The sequence below is a fragment of the Gymnogyps californianus genome, chromosome 8 (assembly GCF_018139145.2).
Source record: "Gymnogyps californianus isolate 813 chromosome 8, ASM1813914v2, whole genome shotgun sequence".
In the NCBI taxonomy this organism is placed as follows: Eukaryota; Metazoa; Chordata; class Aves; order Accipitriformes; family Cathartidae; genus Gymnogyps; species Gymnogyps californianus.
In genome coordinates, this window is record NC_059478.1 from 6,054,755 (window position 1) to 6,078,736 (window position 23,982).

A 23,982-nucleotide genomic window follows, 5' to 3' on the forward strand; every position below is an offset into this window, starting at 1 on the left:
TTTTGCATTACTCTGCAGTTTTCTACTGACCCAAAGGGACAAGCACCAACGTTTAATTAAAATAAATTCGACGTGTGATTGGAGCTTATACTGAAAAAGATAAAAAAAGGGGAAAAAAAGGGGGAAGGGGTTGGTGAGGAAGCAGGTGGGGGTGTGGGTGAGGCTGAGCTGAAGGGCTGGGGGGCACGTCCCGGGGTGACGGCACAGCACCCTTGCAGAAAGCAGACTTCCAGGGGTGCCAAGGAAGCCGCGGTGGCAGCTCCTGGGGATGGGGAGCTGGTGCCCGCACGGGGAAAGGTGGCTTCCTCGTCCGGTGCCGCCAGCGGGCACAGCCCGTGTCCTCGAGCGGGCCGGGGCTGTCCCCGGGGACGAGCAGAGCTGCTGGATTTATCGCACCCTGGGACCCTCGATTTGTCAAGGGCCGGAGCGGCAGCCCTGACACTGGCACGGGTGAAGATGAATTTCCATTCAGTGCAGTTCGCCTTCTGACTCCATTAATCCTCAGGGTTCAGATGATGAATTTCTTTCTTTTTTTTTTTTATTATTTATTTTCCCTCCAGCGTTCCCTCCCACTGCCCTGCCACAGCACAGAAAGAGCCGAACAGATGGTGCTTTGCAGGGAAGCCGGAGCGCCCATGAGGATACAGAGCCTGCCCACTCCGCGGCCACGTGGCCACCAGTGCTCGGAGAAGCCTTGATTTCCTCTGGGAGAGGCAGCGGCAATGATTTTAGTATTCCCGGCGGGTGGGTGGATGGATGGATGGAGAGGAGCCGAAGACTAACAGGCCATTTAGCAGGGAGACCGTGCTCATACTGATCAACATGGCACCGACCGCTGCCTCCAGCCCGGAGGAGAGCTGGTCCGGCGGTGGGTCCCACCGGTGAGCCGGTGTCTTCGGACCGCGCTGCCGGCTGGCCTCCACTTAACCTCCGATTAAACCTGGGGTCGGCGCCGATCGGAAGGAGGCAGGATTTATAACCCGCAGAAGGATGCAGTTTGACACCGGCTGTAATCAGGAGAGCTGTCACCACAAGGACAGCTGTCAGGCCACGCCGGCTCATAAAAAGGGATGGAGACACCCTAAAAGCAGTGGCTGCCTTGCTGGCCTTGCTCATGGGATTTAACCCTTCCCTGAACAGCCTCTAACGGAAGGGAAGGCCTTGTAAAGGCACTGCTCTGCCCAGCCAGTTTTCATACGAGCTCTCATGCCTCTCCACTGCAATTAACGGCTTGGTTATGAAGCGCCTACCAAGATGGTATCAGGAGATTTTCAGTGAGTTCTAGTTTCAGGCCAATAGCCACTTGAATCAAAACCATTCTTTTCAAGATCGGGGTGATTTGTGACCAGATCAGCTAAGTAAGGGAATGAGGACAGCCTGGGTGCAGCGATGGTCAGGCAGGGACAGTGGGGCACCCGCAGGGACACCGGACCTGTGTGCCAGTGATCCAGAGAGACTTCCCCAAAGATGACGTACAGGGAGGGGAGGCGGGATAATACTTAAGGGGAAGAACAAATTTTAACACTTGAAACATTCGGGGAAAAAAACCCTGGTAAACTGTCATTATTGAAAGATCTGAGCTGGCAGGGTGGATCAGAGAAACCATTTCTGAAATAATGTTAATTAAATCAGGTATGTTTGCTTGCTTGTGTTAAACAACCTGCTTCAGCCACCAGCCAGAGGGATCCACCTGCACATAATTTACATTGAGGTGATGCATCCACCCTCTACTTTCACATACTGAACTTGCTTGAAGCAGGTGCTCTTGGATAACTTACACACATGCTACGCTTTTGCACAGCCTACTATAATCCACTGTGCACCCCTCGGTAGGCAGATGTCAGTGCCGGAGTTGGGAGCAGGGGAGAGCATCTCCCCGGGAGAGAGAAAGCCCAAAATGTGGAATGAGCTGGGCAGAGAAAGAGGCAACATGGCATTAAGCACTGTCGTTCTGCGGACACTGCAGCACTAGGCAACAGATTTGCTGCTTCAGTCAGAAGGATAAGAATTTGAAAAATAAAGTATCCTACAGGAAAGATGACACGGGGAGAAATCATACATTATTGTAATTACAGTCTCGGTTCAGGGGCCCTGGAATCTGGTAGTTTAGATCGAGATACAAATGCTGTGCCTTGGACTGATGGTCTGCAAAGCAATTTTGCCATCCGGCTAATGTCCTTGTGGAGAGACCGTAAGAGAGAAAAAGACACAAACACTTCAGAATTACAAATATGCTCTTAATGACACAGTGACAGGCATCGAAAGAGAGTATAAAATAAGAACTGGTATGTCTTAATTTTGGAAAAAATTATGATATAGATTAAATCAATACTTTTTTTCCTATTCCCCGCACATCAGCACCACATGTGTCACTTTAGTCTCTACTCATTTGGAGACAGAAAAATCTTTCAATTAAAAGGACCGCTACAAAATCTCATATCTAATTAGCATGTAATTGTAGGAGGGACACAAACTGTAACTTTGCTCTGCTGGTTTTGGTAGCAGAGAAGCTGCTGCTCTCTCAGCTGCAATCAAACAGGTTTGTCACCAGGACATGCGGAGGAGAAGGCCATCTTGCTCGTCCCCTTCCCCTCACCTGCGTAACCTGTTAAAGCCAGTACAGACCTTACTGTCAACCTTAGCATCCCCTAACCAGAGCCACTCCTGGGTCTGGAGGTAGCACAACCGCGTCCTGGAGACACACAGGTGCATAGGAAAAACTCTGCAGAAAGTGCATCATTAACTGGGGGAAAAGGAAGTCCTTAAGGTGACATTTGCAGAGGGGAACGAAGGGAGGACAGCGGTCTTCCTCGCTGCTTCTCCCAGGGCTCCCATTCGTACCATGCTGGGATTTGCCGGTGGAGGTAGCCACTGGTTAATCAAATCCAGCTTCCCTGCTCGTATTTCTGCTGAAATTTGCTTTCTGTACGTAGACCATTCACTCCAGCTGCAAATCCATCCTGTTAAGAGGGAGCAACCAAGCTGAAAGGCAGCTTACCGTAATGGAGTGCAGTCTGGCCTTCCCCATCCTGAAAAAGAGAGAGAGAGACAGAGACTTGATTTTAGAGGTATAGGTAACATCGTGGGGCTACAAGTAAATCCCAGTTTTAAATAAATAAGATGAATCACAGCAATATTTTAATTGACTAGATAAACAGCCCAGGACACCCAGCTACCTGGCAGTCAGGCTTTGAATCATCATCCACCATCAATCCATATTGATGGATAATCAATACCTATCCACGCATAAGAGTGCGTGGATCACGTCATGCCATGAGTATAATTCAGTTCATAGCGTTATCACTTCCAGCCCATAAAAATGAAGGATTTCAGTCCTACGGCCTTACTTTGGGACCCTCTCTAATCCTGATGCTTTAGTGCAAGATGCTTCTGTGCAAGCCCAGCCTTGGCCAGCTACTCGAGAGAAGGGCGAAGCACCGGGACGCTGGCACAGCTCAGTGCGCTGCACTCTTCAGCACAAGGGAGCACACAGGGGGGAAAAAAAACAACCCACTTTTCTTCCACGTGAATAACTCTTAGGTCCCTGCTCTTCAGAATTCAGGTCTGGCCAAAGGTGGACCCAAAGCCCAAGTAAGTTCTGTTGGGCTGCTGGCATCCCTGCAGGATGAGGGTGGGAAAAGGGCTACGCACAGCACTCGGGAATCAGAGCCGGTTGCCGAACCCATCCTTGCGAAATGCCTGCAGCGCAAGGGCAAAGCAAACCGCATGATTTGAAGACGTTGGCACACAGCTCCCTCTTCAAGCTAACGCGTACGCCACTGCGTCAGCTGCAATGGTTTGGGAAGCGTGTCCCCTTCCCAGAGTAGGCAAGCAGGGGCAGAGCTTTGCCGGTGAGCGGTTGGTGCTCATGTGGCACGTCCAGCAGTGCAAACCCCGGCACCTCACCGTGCCGCAGCCTCGTCCTGCCACAAGAACAGGTGAAATAACAGAAGGAAAGAATTACTGGCCCCTTTGCTTTCACTACCCCACCAGGATTAGCCTCTAATTCAGTTCTTTGCCTCCTTAATTTATTTGCATCTGTTTATGTAGACTTAAGTTTTTAATTACCATCATCTTTGGGATTAAGGTGCAAATTCTACAGCCTGCCGTGGATTCTGGAGCAGGCAAAAGGGACAAGAAGAACAGGAAAACAGGTAGAAATCCCACCCATAGCTGTTTGGAGACTTCTGGTTTCCCAGCCTGTTACTCTGTTTGATATTAACCCTGTTCAGCTGAGGAACTAGGAAGGACTTGTGTTCCAGGGTGGGAAGTGCTACGCTTTGCTCCGGGACACCGCACTGACACAACCACCACAGGAGCTACAGGGACAAAAGAGAAAAGCCAGATGTAACAGGCGTTTGCTGCCTAAACATCCATTTCACGTCTTTGCTGGGGAAAACGGGGGGTGGGCTGGGGTGAGATTTTTCCTTCCACGTGCTGCTACGCCCCATTTGCGGCACTCACGCCAACGTTTGGAGGCGCCTCGTTTCAGGAGCCTATTTCTGCCCAAATTGCGGGGAGCGTAATGCAAATGGGTGTCATTAGAAGATACCGCAAGCCAAACAACTGAAGGAATCAAGGACGGCATCCATTGATTATTCCACACTAATAAGGTAACCGATCTGAGCCAGAGCCCCCGAGCGGTCCTTAAGCACATGCCTGCTCGGAGGAGTGACAGGGCCAGCACTGACTTCAGCAAAATACGGAGCAGGGCTGGGGAGGAAGAGGCGGGAGCGCTACGAATGAGTTATTAGAAAGGCAGGCTTTCAAATATGCAGTTTGTGTGTGTGCTGGGGGATGGGAAGCCAGCTCCCCTCCGCATCGCCGCCTTCAAAATTGTAGCCGACAAAACCCGCAGGTGAGTGGGATTGGAGACGTGCAGCAGAAATCCCTTTCCATGGGAATGCTTTGCTGCAGAACTCCTTATAAAATACATAGGGCTGCTCCAGGAATACCACAGCCATTTCCAGCCTCTTCCAAAGGCCTGCGTAAAGCACTGCTGCTTCAGCAGCAGGCTTTGGGCTAACGAGGCTTTTTATTTCTCTTAGATGTACTTTCTGGCATTCATTGGGCTAAGAAGAGAGCGCAAGTCCTGGCATATGAAATGCGTCTCTTTAATCCCAGTGCAGTTTTTAAAAAGAACTATTAATCCAATGTTATGCAAACATTGTTTACACTTTATTTACGCTGTGGATTTTTTTTTCCCCTTTGAGCCTGACGGCTGGCCAAATGCTATTTGTTATACTTCTCAGATGCTATGCTATTTGCTTCTATTTTCCCTGTGCCAAATTTTAATCCAGGTAAATGGAAAAAGCTCTAGTGTGGTCACTCACTAAGGGCCTTGAAATGCCCTCGGGAGCCTGCTGATCTCAATCTCTCTTTGATTTGGCTTTTTGGAGCGCCGTGGCTAATCGGAGCCTGACGTGCCCGGCTGCTCTGCGTGCAGCGCTTGGCTCCAGGTACGGCAACGCTGAGCCTTCAGTGCAAAATGGTCACATCTGGAAACTAATCAAAGATGGGCTGTGAAAGTGAGGATTACAGCTCCCATTGCGGAAATTACGTGAGACGAATATCGCCTACCAGGTGCTGGAAATGTTTGTTTTACAACAAAACGAGATGCGCAGAAGTGGTCTTAAGATGAATTGTAGATGGCCTTGATGCAAGGGATACTTCCCAACGTGCGACAGAAAGCAGCGGTTTCTGGAGCATCCTAGGCAAGGTGCGGTGCATCTTTCTCCCAGGACGTGCCCCTGTTGGGACGAACGACCCCACAGACAGGGACAACCTGCCACGGCCTCTGTCCTCACCCCGCTGCACCCTGCCCAGGGCACCAGCAAATGGCACCGGCCCAGCCCGGGATCACTGGCACCAGATTGCCACGTGGCAGCCAGGAGCGCATCCTCTGCAGCCAGAAGATGCAGAGATGCTGGCGGCGATCACATGGACCATTTCGCTCATCTGGCTTGCAAGCAGGGGCAGCTAATTTTTCTCCATCAAAACCCATCAGGATGCTTGTTGGTTTATTTTATACAAAGCACCGAGTTGGAGGGGGATGTTTGTCATGGTTGTTCACTTCTTCTCTCTCCTATTTAGCTTTCAGATTACGGAAATGTAAATCATACAGAGCTGCAAGTACAACAAGCCCCCGAGTCTATCGATACACACTGAAACCAATCATTTGATAAATCTGTAATGTAAAAACCTGAATACTGTAACCAGTTATTTCCAAACCGTGCCTATGGTAAGTCAGGTAATCACGGTGCGTTATCATTTCTGTGCTAAGGCATGTTAAAAGAAATTAGAGACTTTTTTTTCCCCAATATGAGCTTCTGTAGCATGACAGGAGCACAAAGAGAAGGTGTTGAGTAGGGGAGCTGATGTCAGGGAGTGCAGAAGAAGAGATGGGCAGCTCCGGAGCCAACGCTGAGCTCTGCTCTATGCCAGGATGCCTCCCAGAAATGCTCTTTCAACATCACGCATCAGCTGGAATAATGTCAACGTGACAGGTTAAAAAGGAGGAAATCAGAGCTCTGATTCCATGAACTTCAACACAAAAGGGGGAAAAGCAGTGATATGTGTTTCTGTACAGCTTTGCTTTCGGCTTGCAAGGCACTGGCAGGTACCTGTCCCAGAGCCCTTTTAGCAATACCCTGTCTACAAAAAGGAGGAGCTCATGGAAATGGCAGAACCCATATAGATAGACCGAAGACGACCAGAAAGGAAGGGAAGACCGTTACGCACTCAAATGTAGGAGCGCTCAGTCCCACACACGCAAGTTACCGACGAACAACAGATCGATTCCAAGCTTCTCTTTTGCCTCCTAACGCCACGTGCAATCCCTGGTGCCTTTTACAGCCTCCTGGCACATCTGGCCACGGCAGGATGACAGCCGAGCTGCACGGCCTTCAAGGGAGATGAGAGCATTTCCAAAGACTTCAAAAAATAAACCAAATGTCCACGTCTGCCAAAACCATCAAAACAAAGATGCTACAAAATGACCAGTACCTCCTACGTCCATGGTCTGCAACAGATGTCACTCAATGAAAATCCAGCTACCAGTGGGTAACTTATTGGATAACGGGATTGTGTCCTGCTCCTGAGAAATTTAAGCAAGAGAAATGAGAGAAGATGGACCAAGCGCAGATGGACCAACTGTCTTATCCGTTAAGTGGTACTATGGCTACTGCACGTCAATTTTGTCTTATAAGTGATAGGATTATATCGGTGTTGCCATCCTACGTTCATGCCCTGGGAATTTCTGTACGCTGGTTAACCTAACACAAGGTTTCTGGACTGAGGGGCAGAGACGTGGAAATGGCTTGGCTGAGCCCTGCTGAGATGCTGCACACACTGTAAAACATGATTCTTGCTGCCCTGCCATGGCAAGCAGATCTTACACGTGTTGACGTGCCAGTGTTTGACTGCTGGTTTCACGGGACAGTTTTTAGAACAGTGTTATATAAACATTGCTCTTCCAGACCTGCCTCACTTGCTCTCCAAGCTGCGTGCAGAAACCTCTGCGAGCGGGAGGGTGGCCCTACGGGAGACACTGTCTCTTCCTCCATCTCACGTGTTTTATTTAGCACAAGTACAGAAAGAGGAAAAACAAAACCATGCTGGTTACCTGGGCAAACTTTGGTCCAGCTAGAGCCCTTATCAGTGATGAAGCTGGGGCTGGACAGCCCTCCTCACCAGCTGCGAGGGTCTGCACAGGACCCGCATACCTCCTTGAGTGCTGGTCCACACCAAGACCTCATTCTGTGCCTTCAATTACATCTCCAAGCGCAGACACCGTCAGCATGAAAAGCACAGCAGAAAACATACACACTAACCTTTCCCTTTTGAGGGATAGGACATACTCTCTTTATTTTAAGGTATTCTTCCCCCCCACATCACCTCTTCTTTCTGTTAATTTGTGGCACCTTTTAAGGTGCACGCTCATTCCCATTGACGGACTCCAAATGTTGGCAGGGATCGCAGGAGATAAGACCGATGAGGTGATAAGAGTGTTTAACAGCGCTGGGTCCTGGGCAGCACGGATGGACCGGAGGGAAGATAAATATTTACACTACATCTTTAGAAGGTGAGTGAATAAAAAGGGCTAGAATAATACAGCCTCTGAACAAGCACTGGTGCTTAGGAGCTGTGAATATAAATCTCCGCAGCCTCACGACACACACTCACTCAAGCCAGCGAGATGAAAAATAGCAAGAAAATACTTCTCTCCACTTTTAAAAAGGGTTTTATTTCTCATTTATTTCCACTTTAGACTTCAACTTCCCAACAATTTACTTTAACCTCATCATCTTCTTTTTCTCCCTCTGAAATTTTATCCCCAAGATGACTGAGGGTGAGACTACAGCTAAAGGCATACCAGAATTTACATGCTAATACCCACCAATACATAAAACCAGGCAATGCGGGCTAATATAACCAGTCCGAACTCCACCAGACAATTCAGTAGATGGCCCCAACACAGCCTTTATTTTCATTTACATGCTGCTTTTGCACACAGCAGCCTGGGTTTGGACACGTACGTTAATACACATAAAATGAATGGTTGTCCAATCGAAGCAGATAGACGAGTGGATCGCTGTGTGTGCAAATGCTGGCATGGAAAAGCAATGGTTTAGTTTGAAATTTGATGCTGTTCTTTTAAAATCCCTACCTCAGACCAGTGTGTACCCACATGCACATTTTACGTGCCTCCTGATCCTTAAAGCAATACCAAAGGCAGCACAATTTGAGAACCAAGACCGTCTAACAGCTTTGTGCCAGAACATCTAGAATCCCAAACAGCTCCGACCCTAGGAAAATGAAGCAGACCTTTATGTTTTCTCCCCATTTTTCAGCTTTTGATTTCACTAAAGCAAAATATACTTGTGACAGCTCACCTTTACCTGCTGTTTTAGACTGGGTGTCCCAGATGAGGATAATTAGTTAGCTGGTGTTTGTGAAGTGCTTGTGAGGTTATGGTTGTTAATGTTAAGCGTAGGCTGTTGTGAGATATCATGATGTGCATCCTTGGGTACCAGCTTGAAGGCAGCTCAGGCACTCCCCAAGGACCAACACTGTGGGACAAAGCATACAGAGCAACCTCCGGCAGAAGCAAAACCAAAATCCATGCACTGGTCGCAAACAGCTGTTATTTGGGGAATGCAAATAGCCCAGGCTGACAAGTGCAGGGCTTCGATATCCTGTAAGTTTGGTTCCTCAATTAACTCTTCCACCTCCCTTGCATGTGGGTAGGCTTGGCAGGGTCCCCTCTCTTACTGAGCTGTCCCTCTCCAAGAGCTCTCTCCTCTGTCCCCTTCCTCCCATTCAGACCTTTTCCCGCACTGTGCCGAGCAGGTTTCGGTAAGGATGGAAGGTGCTAGACAGATCTTTATCATCACCTCTTGGGCCCTTCTCCAGAGCCTACCGCCAGGCTATCATTTGGCCTATCTTCTAAGTGCCTCACAGATAAATTAGATCTGCATAGAGAAGCAATTATTACATTTCTAATGGCATGGACCCTTGCAGCACAATCTGCTACTGAAAGGCAAAGGAAATTGCATTAGCTTTTGTTTGATTCAAAATTATGATCAAGGGAAGAGGGATGTTGAAGCCCTTTAAAGCCAAGCCTCCGAGCTGGGGATCTTTCTGTCTGGGGACCTCCCTATTCATATTCGCTGCCTGAGCTCCTACTCGTGGTTCATTTAGGTGCACTAATTTGGAGGAGCCCTCCACTTTCAACGCTGCTATTAAAACCGGATCTAAGAAAGCTCGGAGAGAATACGATGACTGCCACGCGCTCCCTCCCGAAGCCTGCATCTGCTAATGCACCCAAACGCCACTGGCCTGAGGAGTTCAGCATGCCAGGGTTACGCTAATCCCTCATCGCCCTAGTTTCCAACTGGTGGTGTACCTAAATTTCCAAGTGCAATTTCAATGGGATTTATCACATCTACTATCATCAGCATGTAGTGCTGCTGGAACAGATACAGACCCTCAATATCCCACCGCAGACACGGCTGTCTTTAATTGCGGAACAAACTGATTTCTGAATCTACACAGCGGCTCGTGCAGCAACCCTGAAACTCTCAGGGCTGTTTTTTTCTGTTGGGCATTTTCACCCCAATTTGCAGCCGGCACTCTGAGCACAGCTGTGTATTTGTACGTACGTATTTACAGGTTGCTCCAAAGAATATTTGCTACTGCCTGTTACTTCCAGCATCAGGCATCTTTCTGGTCATCAAACAAGTGTGTTGGTGCAATATAAAAGCTGCTGGGAAGCTCTGGGCTTCCTCAGCTCAGGGATCAAAAATGTGTTTGGGAAAAGCCAGTGCCTAGAGCCGTAACAAGTGTCACAGCGCTGCAGCTGAGCCAGCCTCCAACAAAACTATGCAAACGCAATCCCAGGCTGCAAACAGGACAATATTCCTAAGGGCAAGATGCTAAAATCTCTCTTCTCAGGGTGCTTCCCTGCCCCCTCCCCACGTAAAAGTTAGTAGCTCTTGTACTGCTTTATCACTTTAGTGTGGCTGAGGCAGATACCTGGTTATTTAAGGGGCAGGATAAATGGGCTGAGACAGCTTTCCCATCCCCAATTCACTAGGGAACGCTTGGAAATTCCACCTGACACCGGGACTGCACTGTGCTCTTAAACAATCTCCCGTCTGATCCGATTGTTCCCCAGTGGGGAGGCAGGCTGCAGCTCGCTCAAGAGTCATTGATTGGATTAACAGCCTAATTCCCAACAGATGAATAGAATACTGATGTCTTGTCAGCCCACATCATAGAAGGAAAACACAATCTGCTTCTACAGCCCCGAAATTTAACCCTTCGCTTCCCCGCTCCCCCTCCCCAGGGCACGGGGCTGAACGCATAGGTCCGGCACTTTCAGCTCGAGATCCTACACATTTGAATGAGAAAAGATATATTAACCTTTGGGACGCTTTGCCTAATCATCTACATGCCACGGGATCATACGTTATCTTCTGTAAGGTTGGTTTTGTAAGAAGCCCTCTTTTCATCCTTTCTAGACAGAAGAGATTTATACCAGGGACCTTAATTTTTTCTTCTTCTCTATTTTACCACCTGCCGTTAAAGGAAATACTGTACGCTTCACAGTAAGCGGTTGAAAATTCATTAGCTTAACAATATTTATCCTGAAATATACAGATATCGAACGTTTTCCGAGTCTATCATTTGATTAGGAGGACAGATCTGCCTGGAGAAGAGCATCCAGCCGCGCTGCAGGAGAGGCATCGCTGCAATGCCCTCTCCCTCCGGCAGCTCTTGGCAAGCCGCAGGGCAGGGGAGAGAAGCCGGGTGCACCATTTGCTCTTGGAGAGCTCCCGTTCTCCACCTCCTAATGGAGACACTAATGTTTTCTTACCTCATAGAAAGACTGTGATAAGAAATTAATTGCTACTGGTCAAATGTTCACTACTACAGAAGCAGGACTGTGTGCATATTAAAGAGATTCTCCAAGAACAAAATTTATTTATGGACTCCTTGGCACTGTCTGCATTTATTTCCTTGCTCAGGAGACCAGAATAAATAAAAACAATCTGGTTTTAAGATATGTATTCAAAATGACCTATTTTTTTCTCACATCATTGGGGTCCATAATGCTGTGGGGTTTGTTTCCTTCTAACAGCCACCTTTTACGTTCGCATTTACAAAACAGGCAGACACACATTTAAATATTGTCGGTTTTCAGCAGCAACCCTAGAATATACAGAAATAGAGCTACAGCACTCATGCCAGGAATGTAACCCATATTGAGAGGTGGCCTCTGGAGTATCTCTGATCCAACAGTCTCAGTGGCAATAGCTTACCAACTTTTAAACTGTGTTTCCCACCTCTGCAAGGTGTGTATCACCTGACGTAAGCCAGGTTGTTCTGTGAAACAGAAATAAGGTATTTCCAGTTTCATTTGGATTTTACAGCTCACATGCAGAGTGGAAACATTCCCTCCATCACTCCTTAACTCTAAAAAACTAATTAGCCCAGCACTAACTGACATGACAAATAGGAGAGAAAGCATGAAAGGATGGAGATGCGCACCCTTTTTTTTTTTTCCTCCTTTTAACAGTACCTGCTAGCCACGACAGTTTTCCGGACTTCATGATTTCACAACATTAATATGCATTCAAAAAACTTGCTAGGAGACTGAATGAAAGAAACAGGCCTTCCCTCTCCTGGCTGCCACTACATCAACCCTACAGAGAGCCCTGTCTTCATCGAGATGCATGGTGCTCCGTGTTCACAACACGGGCAGTGGGGAGGCAACGGTATGCATTAACGACAGAGCTGCCTTAACCAAAACAATTAGCGAGAGATGCCGCATCGACTCAAACAATTCAATTAATGCAGTGTTAGTGCTAGTATTTTAAAGTCATTCGAATTATTAGCTCCTTTTACAATTTGAAACCATAATGTTTCATTTTCATCCCAGATGTGAATTGTTCCAGAATGGCAATAAATAAATAAGTCAAATGACTCCTGTCCAGTCCAGCCCCTGTCCTGTAACATGGCTGCATTGTATATTCACGAATCCAGGTTAAGGATGGGGACTGGGGCAGTTGTGCCCTGGAACTAGCAGACTGCAGGTTTTATAAATACATACAGAAATAATTAAAATCTAAGGGGTTTAGAAGGGTTAATCTCCTTTAAATAATCTCTGCCACAAAGCCTGTAAAGTCACTGCTGGCACCATGCCCGCATGGGACCGGCTGTCGGATATCAGGACAGCACGTGTGGATGGGAGCAGAGAGATTAAGTGGAAGCACTGCCGCGGTGGCCTATCAGACATGCTGCTCCCCCGCATATGGCTCACCCGGTCACTACCGAGGGGCTGGAAATGCTGCGAGCAGGATCGGATCCAGAGCCAAGCAGCAAGTCAACATGCCACTTGCTCCACCTGATTAAAGAGAGAGAAGGAAGCTTGATTAGGCTGCTAAATTTAGCAGGTTGGACGGGAGACAGCGAGAGCCGAGAGCGTTGCTTCCACTGCTCAGTTCACCTGAGCCCTTTCTGACTTCAAGGCAAACGGTGGCTTATATTTATTTAAAGGGATTCAGGACTTTGCAAATAACCTCTTTTCCTGCGCAGGCTTGAACCCACAGCCCTGGGTGACCAAGGAGATGTTGCACTTTTAATTGTCAGCTATAATGGACTCAGAGCTGCCACTCTGTATTTCAGGACCTCCTCTTCGTATAAAGTGTCCTTTTAAAGCCAACAACTGAGTGGCCATTAGAGATAAAGAAATCCAAGAGAAAGCAGAGAAACCACCCCTGTGTGGGCTAAAGCAGTGCCCTGTCTGAACCCACAGTTTGATTTCTGCTGATTTGGGCAAAGGCAGGGTCAGCTGAAATGCCCAAGAACCCTGCAGCAGCGGCTGGAGCACTGGCAGGGAGGTTGCAGTATCGTGACGACTGCAGGCACCGTTGCAATAAAAGCACAGCCATGTTGCACATGGCGATGTGCTGCAGGAGGAGCAGAGGCGCTGCTAACGGCCTAGGGATCTTTTTCTCTTTTAAGTCAGTGAGGATAAAGGCTCTGGAGACTCTGTTTTGGTCTCACAAACCTTCCTTGGCTTGGTACGCAAAAACAAAATTTTCCGTGTTGAGATGGTCTGAACTATCCTCTGAACTCATTAAATGAGATCTGGGTTTTATTAAGCCAAGGTTGGGGAAGCCTGGGGTAGCGGGGGAGCTGAGTTACAGTGGCCCATGGCCCTCAGTGCCTTGAAAGGCACTTCCTTTTTTTTCTGCTCCTTTAGAAAAACCCGATACCAGGGACCTTGCTCAGACATCTCAAAGCATCTCCAGATAGTGCTGTGCCCTGCAGCCTTCAGACAGTCCTTCCTTCCCAAGCACGCCTCTTTCGTTTCTTAAGGATGACGACTCCTCTTTGTGGCTAATCTAGAATTAGAAAGGATGTTCGCACACTCACAGCTGTCTGCCAGAGGGGGAAGGCATCAGAGCCTGGATCCTGCCCCAAAGTGGACCACTGCCAGGGAGAAGCCCACTGCACGTGTTGACTTAAGAAGCGCCTGTCTCATCACCTCAAAGGGTTGCTGTTTTTGTGACATCCAACGGCCTTTTAGCAGCCCCTGTGAATTGTATTAGTAGCTGATTTACCATTTTTTATTTTATAAGGCATGAAGCTGCTCTTTCATTTGATAATCCACCACCACGTACAACTATACGTTAGACTCTGAAAATTCCCCTCTCAGTCTATGATCGTTGGGACTGTTTCCTGACGGAAGAAAGGAGAAATAAATAGAGAGGGAAAAGGTTTATTGGTACTACTTATTCACAGACAGTCAGGTTTCCAAACAGCTATTAATAAAGTGCCAATACTAAAGAAAAAAAGGAAAACTGTCTGGAGAAAACTGCCTCAGGACATCAAACTATATCAGTAACTGGGATTTCTCGATGGAGCCACAGTGCTATTAAAATAAAGCTGAACTAAGTACTTGCAGTTTGGTCTGTCATTACTTATTTAGTGAGATGCAAAATTGATCTTCACTTTAAAGGGCTCTTTCAAAGTCTAGAGGCAGCACTTGCTCCCTCCTTGTGCTGTATAATAGAGGTGTTCCTAATGAAATTCAGCAGGAGCTGGAGGCAACCAGGGAAAACCGCAGCCAACTTTATAACAGACAGATTTATGTTCAGGGATGTCCTGCTTTTTGAATGAGTTATTCCGCACAGGGCAGGAATAACAGGTTCGCCATTCACGGGTCGTACAAACGCGGCAGAAGGTCAAGTTCCCTGGTGGTGCTCAGTCCGAGCCGAAGGCTGGGGCTGCCCTCACATCTGGGGTTGAGCTGAGCGGGTCCATCCCATTTCCTACTAACGCAGCCCAGGGAACCCACTGGGACCCGGACATCTGTCCCCAGTGCCCAGAACTGGGACCAGCCCATTTCGCACTGGGCGGACGGCTGGGGAGGAGCAGATGGCAGGTACTGGTGGCGGCGACCGACGTGGGGCAGAGCTGAACCAGTGACCTCGAGCTGAAAGGCTTCGTATCTCCCGTTATCAATCCCCAGAGCCCCCTCCGAAGTAAGTGTTGATACATTAATCTTTCTGACTGATGGAAACAAACTGCAAATACAACGTTCCATGGGGGAATCTTTATTTATTTTGAGCCAAAACTATGCTTAAAACCATAAAGTTAAGGGCATGCTTAGGTTTCAGTCTTTCATCTGAAATGTTACTAGTTAACGCCATCCTTTTTCTCTTCCAAGTACCAAATTTAAAGAGCACGTCATCACGCATTAGTCTCTGAGCACAGCCTCAGCGTGGATTGCTGCAGTAAATAATAAACTAGTGTTTGTGTTTCCTCCTGTGCATGCTGTCCTCCTAAACAGTTTAATAACAAAGGAGTATATTTAGGAGCGCTGCTGGAGTGCCTCGATGAAGCATGTTGTGTAGGATAAATACCTCCACATCAGGACACTTTTCAAAGCCATCAGGCAGAGGGGTCAGTCTGTTGTGGGTTTTTTTAAAACTGCACAAGCTAATGCTTTAAGAGTGTCTTGATGGAATCAGGGAAATTGGATTGTCCCCCCATTTGCTGGCCTAAAACAAGCCTTTTTTTATTTATCCCATTAGAGGAACACAGGAGAAACCTTTTAAATGTCACTAAAATTTTCCCTGCATTGCAAAACCCAGTCAAAAGGGTTTTAATTTTCCCTGAGACCTCTTAAGTAATGCAGTATGTCAAGGTTTAATACATTGCATGTAGAGGATTGTCTATATTCTGTGCTGTTTCACCAGAGCGACTCTGTAGGGTCGGTCCTGTTTGCTGGGTTTGGTCCCTGCCAGCACCAAGCTGCTCAACCAGCCCACACTACTTTACATCAGTTCTGGTGAAACAAATAGGCAAGTGATAATGAGATGAGATGCGGCTTCCCCTGGATCAGTCCGGGATTCCCAAAAATTCAGCAGTGCCATTCACTGTCCAGTAATTTTGTTCTGTGAGTTGGGGCGCTCTGGTTTTGTGAGAGCCTGTAATTTATAGGCTTTATTTACTTATTTATAGGAGGACTAGAGAGACTTGGCAAAAGGCACTTAGGTACACAAGGCTCCAAATTCCCCTGGAGTATTGAATATGACAAACATAAGCTGCATACCAGAGGCGGAGCCCAGGACTGAAAACTTGAAAGTGCTAAAGCACACTGGCTAAAGACAGCAAGAGGGTCACACACTCTTTAAAGGCCGGGCTGGTGCCCACTCAACCCTTGCTGTCCCAACAGCTGCGGGCATTAATGCCAAAACAGCTTCTCCTGGCCCCTCCAAGCCCATCCCGCTTGTCAGCCAGCCTGTAAGCTGGAAGCTACGGGTGATCTGTTCTCCCAGAGTAATCCCACCTAGTACCGTTTGCTACTAAAATATACCATTATTTTGTTCCTACAGGATAAGGGAGATCTCTATCCATGCTGTCCCTGTTTCTTTTTGCAAACCGTGAACACGTCGTCATACCACAGCAGAAGAGGACCTGGGGTGCTAAGTCATTTTGGGCTGACTGTGTAATTCTCCCCAGCCCTGGTTTTGCAGGGAGAGGAGGAATCGGAGGGCAATGAGCATCCAAGCTGGGGTATATGAACCCTCAGCCTCCTGGCCCTGAACTCACACCCACACACCAAGAGCTGGAAAAGGAGCAGAGCCAGGGAGAGCGAGGAAGAGGAGGCAAATCCCAGCCTCTCAACTAGTCACAATAGAACACAGCCCGGAGACTAAGATACTGCCTCCTGATCTTCCCTGTAGGGCTGCATAATCTATTTTACAAAATGTCAAAATTCAGCACGAAAATTGGAAAAAGGGGGAGGGGAAAAAAAAAAATCAGACTGGCTGGTTATTGGACCAAGGGCTGTGTTAAAAGGATCAGGAGGTGGTGGGCCGAGTGGTGGGGGAGGGAATGGGATAAAGTAGTGGGTCTAATCAAATCAGTTTAAAAAGCTGCAGCCTCTCCGAGTTAACCTTGCCAATCAGAGAGCGAGTGGGAGCATGTCTGCGCACATTAAAGCGGGAGCGTGTCCTTGAACCCACAGCGTACTCCATCCTCCCCCGGCAGCCCACGCAGGCTGTGTACCCAACACCCTCGGCAGACAGCAGGAGAAAAGCCCAGGATTAGGCACCCTCCTCAGCCTCGCTCGAGTGGAAGTCAACACGGCAAGGCAGCTCGGATGCTTCCCTGTGATTAGAGGTGAGCTCATGGGATTAAGCCGGCAAGAGTTGGAGAAATGTTAAAAAACAAACAAACAAAAAAAGGAAACAAAAGGAGAAACCCTCCCATTGACAAATGCTGTCATATTGAGTCTGGCAGCTGTGAGATGCATTACTAACCTTTGCTAATGACTAAGGGCAGTGAAGTCACTTTAAAATAAATATTCACTAGGAATTACATGGGTAATCTAAAGGGATTATCCTGCTGCCTTAACAGGTCCATAAACTAAACGTTAAATGGTCTACACAAGTGTTTGCATTAATTTTGACCCAAATCAACCCTTCCGCTAAAAGCTGTGGAAAGTCAGATTCAATTTTGGAAACCACGTGTCTGCTTTGAGTTAGCGATCTTATAAATTCCCCCAGATCCTCTGTTTTCTGAAGGAAAAATGGGACTGAGCTCTTGGAAGCCAGGAGCCTGCCAGCAGCCAGGGGCAGGCTTTAGCAGAAACGCACATTCAGAACATGAAGCAGCAGGCACAAATCCAGTCTGCCACATAATCCAGTCCCTGTGGCAAAAGTATCCGTGTTCACAGTCTTAGCTCCAGCCCTTCTTCCCTACGGAGACAGGGAAAGCACAGCATGGGGAGAAGGAGCTCTGCCATAAACAGTGGCCAAACCCCAACCATTCTGTGCCTCAGTTTCCCCACCTGTAAAATGGGGAACATGTCATGTGCCTTCCAGCTGGGGCACTCGTCCCCGTGCCTCAAATTACAGGAGGGGAATTAAGCTGAAGCAGGGCTGCGTGTCTGACCGAGGCTCAGCAGCTAGTATTCAGGCAGGTCAGGAGAGCAGGAGTTAAGGCATACGCTTCAACAACAGGGACTGAATTATGCGATGAGAACATCTCCTGTGCACCAGTCCGCAGCTCCTGACAACACCTTCATTGTCTGTACATGAAAAAGTATAGTCTAAAAACACACAGATGCCTTAAAGCCACCATATACAATGGCTGAATTGCATCTAATTCCAAAGATCATATCAGACACGAATGGAGAATAAGTACTACAGAGGAACAACCAAAAGTACATCGACGCTTCCTTCCGGCAGGCATTTCAGACCCAGCCTTAGAAAAAGGACTCAGGGTTTTCCTCGTTTCCCAGCCCGTGCTGCAGGCTAGGGAACACACCAGCGTGTTCAGGACCCCTCAGTCCAACAGAAAAGGTGCATCTCCAGCCTGTGATCTGACACACTGGACATACGCCCACCTTGCAAACCTATGTAATCTTTTTTAACCTAGAGCCCTTAGCCTGTATACCTGAGTTGGCCACTGTGCACACTTCTGAAGACGGCTATTTCTCTAAGGCACGCTGAATTCATTTTTAAGAACGCAACAGGACTAAGGGAGTTGAAGAGACATAAACTCTTTTTAAATCCCACTGCTCCTGCACAATCACTAGCCATAAGCTAGGGCCCCTCTTGTAGCAAATTAGGAAAGCAAGGGACATGATCAGGCTGCTTGAAGCACAGAAATATGCTACAACCAATGGATCTGAAGAAACGACGTCCCTGGAGCCCCTCGGGGTCTGCTGTACTACTTAGGAAAAAGAAGAATCAAACACAATGGGAAGCTGGCAGAGAAAACACAGTCCAGAAAAAGATCAATATTTAACAAGCTCTCTTTTACTGATGGAGGGAAGAAAAACATTTGCAACCTTTATGTTTTTTAAAGACGTCTTCACAATGTTCAGAAGTTCCTGCCTTTTTTTTTTTTTTTTTTTTTTTTTTTAGATTACAAAAAGCTGGGAAAGTCTAACCTAGTAAAACCTAATTTCACAGGAGATCTTCTTTGAAAGCCTTGGCAACAGGAGTGGAAGTGCTGTCTATCACCCACTGAAGGCAGTGTGGGAGGAGTGCTCTAACAAGAGCATTTTAAACTCAAATGCCAGGCAAACATTAACAGCAAGTAAAGCCACAATTTTACACACTCTCAAATGAAAAATCATTCTGCTAAATGAGATTTCCCTCTGAAATACATATTTTTATGAACTCCTAAATATATGCTAGAAAAAAAAATTAACAGATAAAAACTAGGACTTCCGTCTTTAAAGAAGATGAATTCTCCCTCTTCCTTTTTAAATAAATAAACAGTTTCAAAGTTTTCTTCATATATTGTAAAACAGTGATAAAGGGGAATAGATCAACATCTTCCTCACTGATTTCCATCTGCTAACAGTGACCTAAAACAATCTCTTGCAGCTGAAGGAGCCCTGAACAAACCCGAGAACATCACTTCTGTCTTCACTAAGCCAGCTCTAAAACAAAATACTAACTGCCGTAAAAAAGACACAGTTGCTATTTTCACTCCCTACGCCAGCTGGCAAAGGCTGGGATAAGAGAGCTTTTAAAGAGAAGCCACAGAGCCTGGTGGGGCAAACCCTTATCCACAGGAGCGTTCCCGCAGGTGTAGGACAACTCACCCTGCGAACACCAGCCCCATGGGGTGGGCTGGCAACACCAGCACTTTCTCAACTGGTGGATAATTCACACCAGCAAATGTATTTGCACTTGCCAATGAGGCCTGAAACCTTAAACAGGGATTCAGAGCACCCGGTTCATTGCAGGATTTAAATTGGCAGAAATCACATTCATGTGTCTATTAACAGGGAACACCTTTGGGACTTGCTAATATTAGCAATATTGCAGCAACCAAGGACGTGTGAGTGGAAAGGGAGACCTCTCGGCAGAGCCAGCCACTTCTGCCGCAGCCCGCCTCAAAGCGATATGAAGCCCGCTAGCCATATTAAACATGGATATTCAAGTATGAGCTGCTTCCAGAAAAGTTCCTTCAGAAAACCGTCGATCCATCCAGGACAACTCATCCTTCTGCACCTCCTGGTCATGCCAGAAAGCCTCCTAGCACCTAAAGCAGAATGGAAATGACTGCGCAAGAGCTTCAGTTTGTACCGAACGCAGCAGCCCTGCATACCTAAATGTACGTACCAAGAGCACGCAAAGTTTACATAAGTAAAGCCCTTCTGCGGGCTACATCAATGTCCGACGTCTAATGAAGATTGAATTTGGGTGTGCAAATGCACTGATTACTGTATTCCTCTGGGCTGATACAGGCAGCAAGGTAAGGAAAAGCTGTGTAATACCTGGGGGCAAAGTGTTTGTGGTTTTGTTTTGGTTTTTTCTTTTTTTTTCTTTTTTTTTTTTTTTTCCCAGAATACCCAGTTATGGGAGATGCTTCCTAAGGAGAACGGGTGAATGTGGACTTTGACCATCCTTCCCCTCAGGAAACTTCTTCTGCTGTAAGCAGGACTTCTAGTTCAAACATTCCTTTCGCTATTCTATTGCTTGTTCTTCAAAACTTACCCCACATCTCTGTGACCCTGTGAAGGGAAAAGTCCCCAAGTGCCTATGATTTTATGCAGTTGTAGCTGTCATCGGAGCAACTGTGCAACAGCATAAAATTCAAAGATAGATAGCTTCACTTGGTGGCTTTTCACACCTTGAGTGCTCAGGAGACAATACCCTTCTCCAAGAAGAGGCACAGTACTATAGAGCGATGGTACATATTAATTTCTAAAAGAGGATTTTAATCATGCAACGTCCTCTGCAGTCGCACAGAATTTAATCTCATTGCTGACAGTGGGTGATGGGGGAGCATGTTAAGTGGAAAAGTTGTATTCAAGACCTCCTTGCAGATATGTGCTACAGGCAGTCCCTTGGGAGGAAGAAAATGACCCAAACCGGTCTCTCTCGCTGCTGACCACCCTGGCCCAGGGCCCCGACATACCCCAACCACTCGCCCGGCAGAAATGCAGGCGCATTCCCAAAGTTCTGCCCAAGGTTCAAGTATGCGTATTAATACAGTTAGCATTTATCAAGGCTTACTTTACAAATATTGATTTATTAATCTAGGCAAGACCCAGGGATATATGCACATAGTATTCCCATGTTAGTTACAGAAACTGAGACACAAAAAAACCCCACTGTCTGACTTACTCAAGGTCAAACGAGGAACACAGCCCACAGCCAGGATTAGTTTCAGGATGCTGAGCTCCCAGCGCTACGCTGTGACTATTAGGACATGCTGTCCTTTTCCACACTAGCTCTTCCCTCTTCTCATAAGATCTGTCTTCACCTAAGCCTACGTTTAGTGAGAATCTTGCCTTCATTTAGTAACCCGGGAAGGAAAAATAATGAAGAGCCAAAAGCTGAAAACCGTAAAGTCTCTGTGAACTGAGACTCTCCCAGCTGCTAAGGAGACCCACCACAACTGGGTTGGCACGCTGGCACACATCTTCTGGATGGTTATCTTCAGTCTTCTTCCACTTGTACTGAGGACCGCTTACAGGCAGCTTTACAAGTGTTGGTCAATTAAATAATTAAGTGTTAAAGACAAAAATCCGAAAGGAATTAATATAATTTGTTCCACTACTTTCAATGGGACCTTAAAGCTTATATGAAAAGTTGTACTTGGAACAGTGAAACAATTCTTTTTTAGAAGCTCCTATGAAACCAAAGTAATGTTAGTTACAATCACTGCCTAGGAGGGATGAAATTCGATGCCTTTTTTTTTTCCCCTGCTAAAATAAAAAAGACTTCCCTAATATATCTGAAGTTAGGGCAACCTGAGTGATGAGCCCAACAGAATACAATTCTGTAAAATCACTACAGTTAAATGAAAAATGATGCATGTTTTCAAGCAGCACACATCTGATGCCCACAGAAAGTCAAACTACTGAGCAGGTAAGTCACTCTGTAAACTCCTGTAACCATCCTTTTGAGGTATTAGACCAGCTTTGGACTACTAATGGATAAAAATTAAGTATGAGACAACAGATCTACTACCTTTAAAATCCTGAGGAATTGGAAAGAATGACCATATGCTTTTGTATACGATAGCCATGTCTGTAGCATGGGAGCACTGCAAAAAGTTAAAGTATCTGAGTGATAACTACACACTATGTCTGAAGGAATAGCTTTTAGAAGACATGAAATTCAAAAAATACTGCAGAACCCTGCAGGAAAATCACGGCAATGCATTATGCATACTTCTTTATAATTTATGTCACTGAACGCACGGTATGTTCTTTCCACTCTCAGTTTGCCTGGAACATGGGAAGTGTGCTTCTTAGGCAGCCAAAGTCAAGCCCAAAGTCTCAGGGTAGACAACAGACAACATGAGAAAAGAGGGTAAAACTTTATCAAACACTGAATGCTTAATGACAGAATTAAAGCGTATATTTGGTCCTCATCTTTCCCCAGTTACTCCTTCACTTCGCTGCCAAAATCCTTGATTTTGTTAACAAAACTTGGGCAGGAAAGTTGACTACCAGAATGTGACAGACAACATCTCCTTTAAGAAGTGTTACTCATAAATACAAAGAAAATTCTGTTTATTTGTCCCCTTCCAAAACCAAACCCATCATATTTACGGTGAGATTTTAATTTATTCTTAAGAAGTGTTTGAAAATTTCCTTGTAAGAATTTCATTTAAAAAACCTAATTTCCATTCAAATGTACTTAGACACAAGTGAAAACAAAATGACTAATAGTCTAGCACAGAAGAAACGTTTCATTTGCTGTGTTCTAGCCTGATTCAAACGTAAAAATTAAGAATGTGAATAAACTAGGTTAAACTACATAATTAAGTAAACATGGACAGACATTTGTGTATCTGATTAGCAAAAAGAACTGAATTTACTATAAAGGCTATATTTAGCTGCAAATGAACATATTTTAATGGCTACTAACCAATGAAAAATCAACCTTTCCTTAGAAAAATAACCAAGAACTAGATTTAAATTGATTATTAAATCAATTAAATCAATCCAACCTGTCAGAATCTCTCTCATTAGAGTCACTGTTAGATGCAAAGCTGCTGCCTGTATGGTATGTCCACACAAGCAAAACACAAAATGATGCAGTGCCAAAGGTTAGTGATAGCATAGCACCTTCACAGCACATCCACCCCAAATTACGCCACGTGCTGCCGAGTCCTAATGAGTGCACAGACCTCTCCCAAACTGAGTGCATCCATTAATACGTGGAGCCCATTAATGTGTCCTATTTTCCTGTATTAACCAAACAAACAAAAAAGTGGGTCCCTCTAACAGTCTGACCCATTTTGAGAGTCCAGTGAAGCCAAACTGACTTTTATTTCTTAGAAAAAAAAATAAAAATTGTGCTTAAATATAAAGCAACCAGTTGCAGCATTGCGGGATTAGTTGGATGAATCCTTCAGCAGATATAATCAGCTTAATGGCAACAAAGATCACAGCACAGTTAGTGCAGCTGTGACACTCAGAAGCATTTCACCGAAGGGAAAGGTTTGCATGAGGCTGGTACGGTCTCTTTTATTTCCAGCCTGTTTTCCTCTCTCTCTGTGCAGTCAACATCCCCATCAGCTCCATTAGCATGAAAGAATTAAGGAGGGAAATGGGTAGGGTGGAGCAATTTACGTCTGTGGGTCAGCATACTTACACAGCGTCATATAATTCAATTAAATGGACAAATAAAGTGGTGCTAGTTGTTTTCCAAACTCAGGTTAATTTTAACTTAATTCCCACGCTGCTGTGGGCTAAAGGGCTGCCTGCTGTCTGAGGCTGCCTGATGCACAGCTATCTATAACGGAAAGCAATGCTGTAGGAGCCCTCCTGCTCTTACTGTTAGGATACTCCTAAGAGTATCCTTACTCTGAGGATATTCTTAGTACCCTCATCTTCCCACAAAAAGAGAGACTGAAAGTAGACACTTGATTCCCCTAATTATAGCTCTATTTGCACCGGCAAATCCTTTGCTTTACATG

The 23,982-nt window shown here is 46.3% G+C and overlaps 1 protein-coding gene across 2 annotated transcripts in view; it reads right to left on the minus strand.

The window, feature by feature from the left end:
• Positions 1–23,982, minus strand: part of ACBD6 (acyl-CoA binding domain containing 6) — an 88,483-nt gene that overhangs the window by 1,568 nt on the left and 62,933 nt on the right. The window contains exon 7 of one of the 2 annotated variants that reach the window (XM_050900599.1): positions 2,999–3,029. In XM_050900599.1, coding sequence (XP_050756556.1) covers positions 2,999–3,029 — 31 coding nt within the window. Of the gene's footprint in view, positions 1–2,998; positions 3,030–12,865; positions 12,911–23,982 lie in introns of those variants that run through there. The other variant, XM_050900601.1, reaches the window with a different exon arrangement.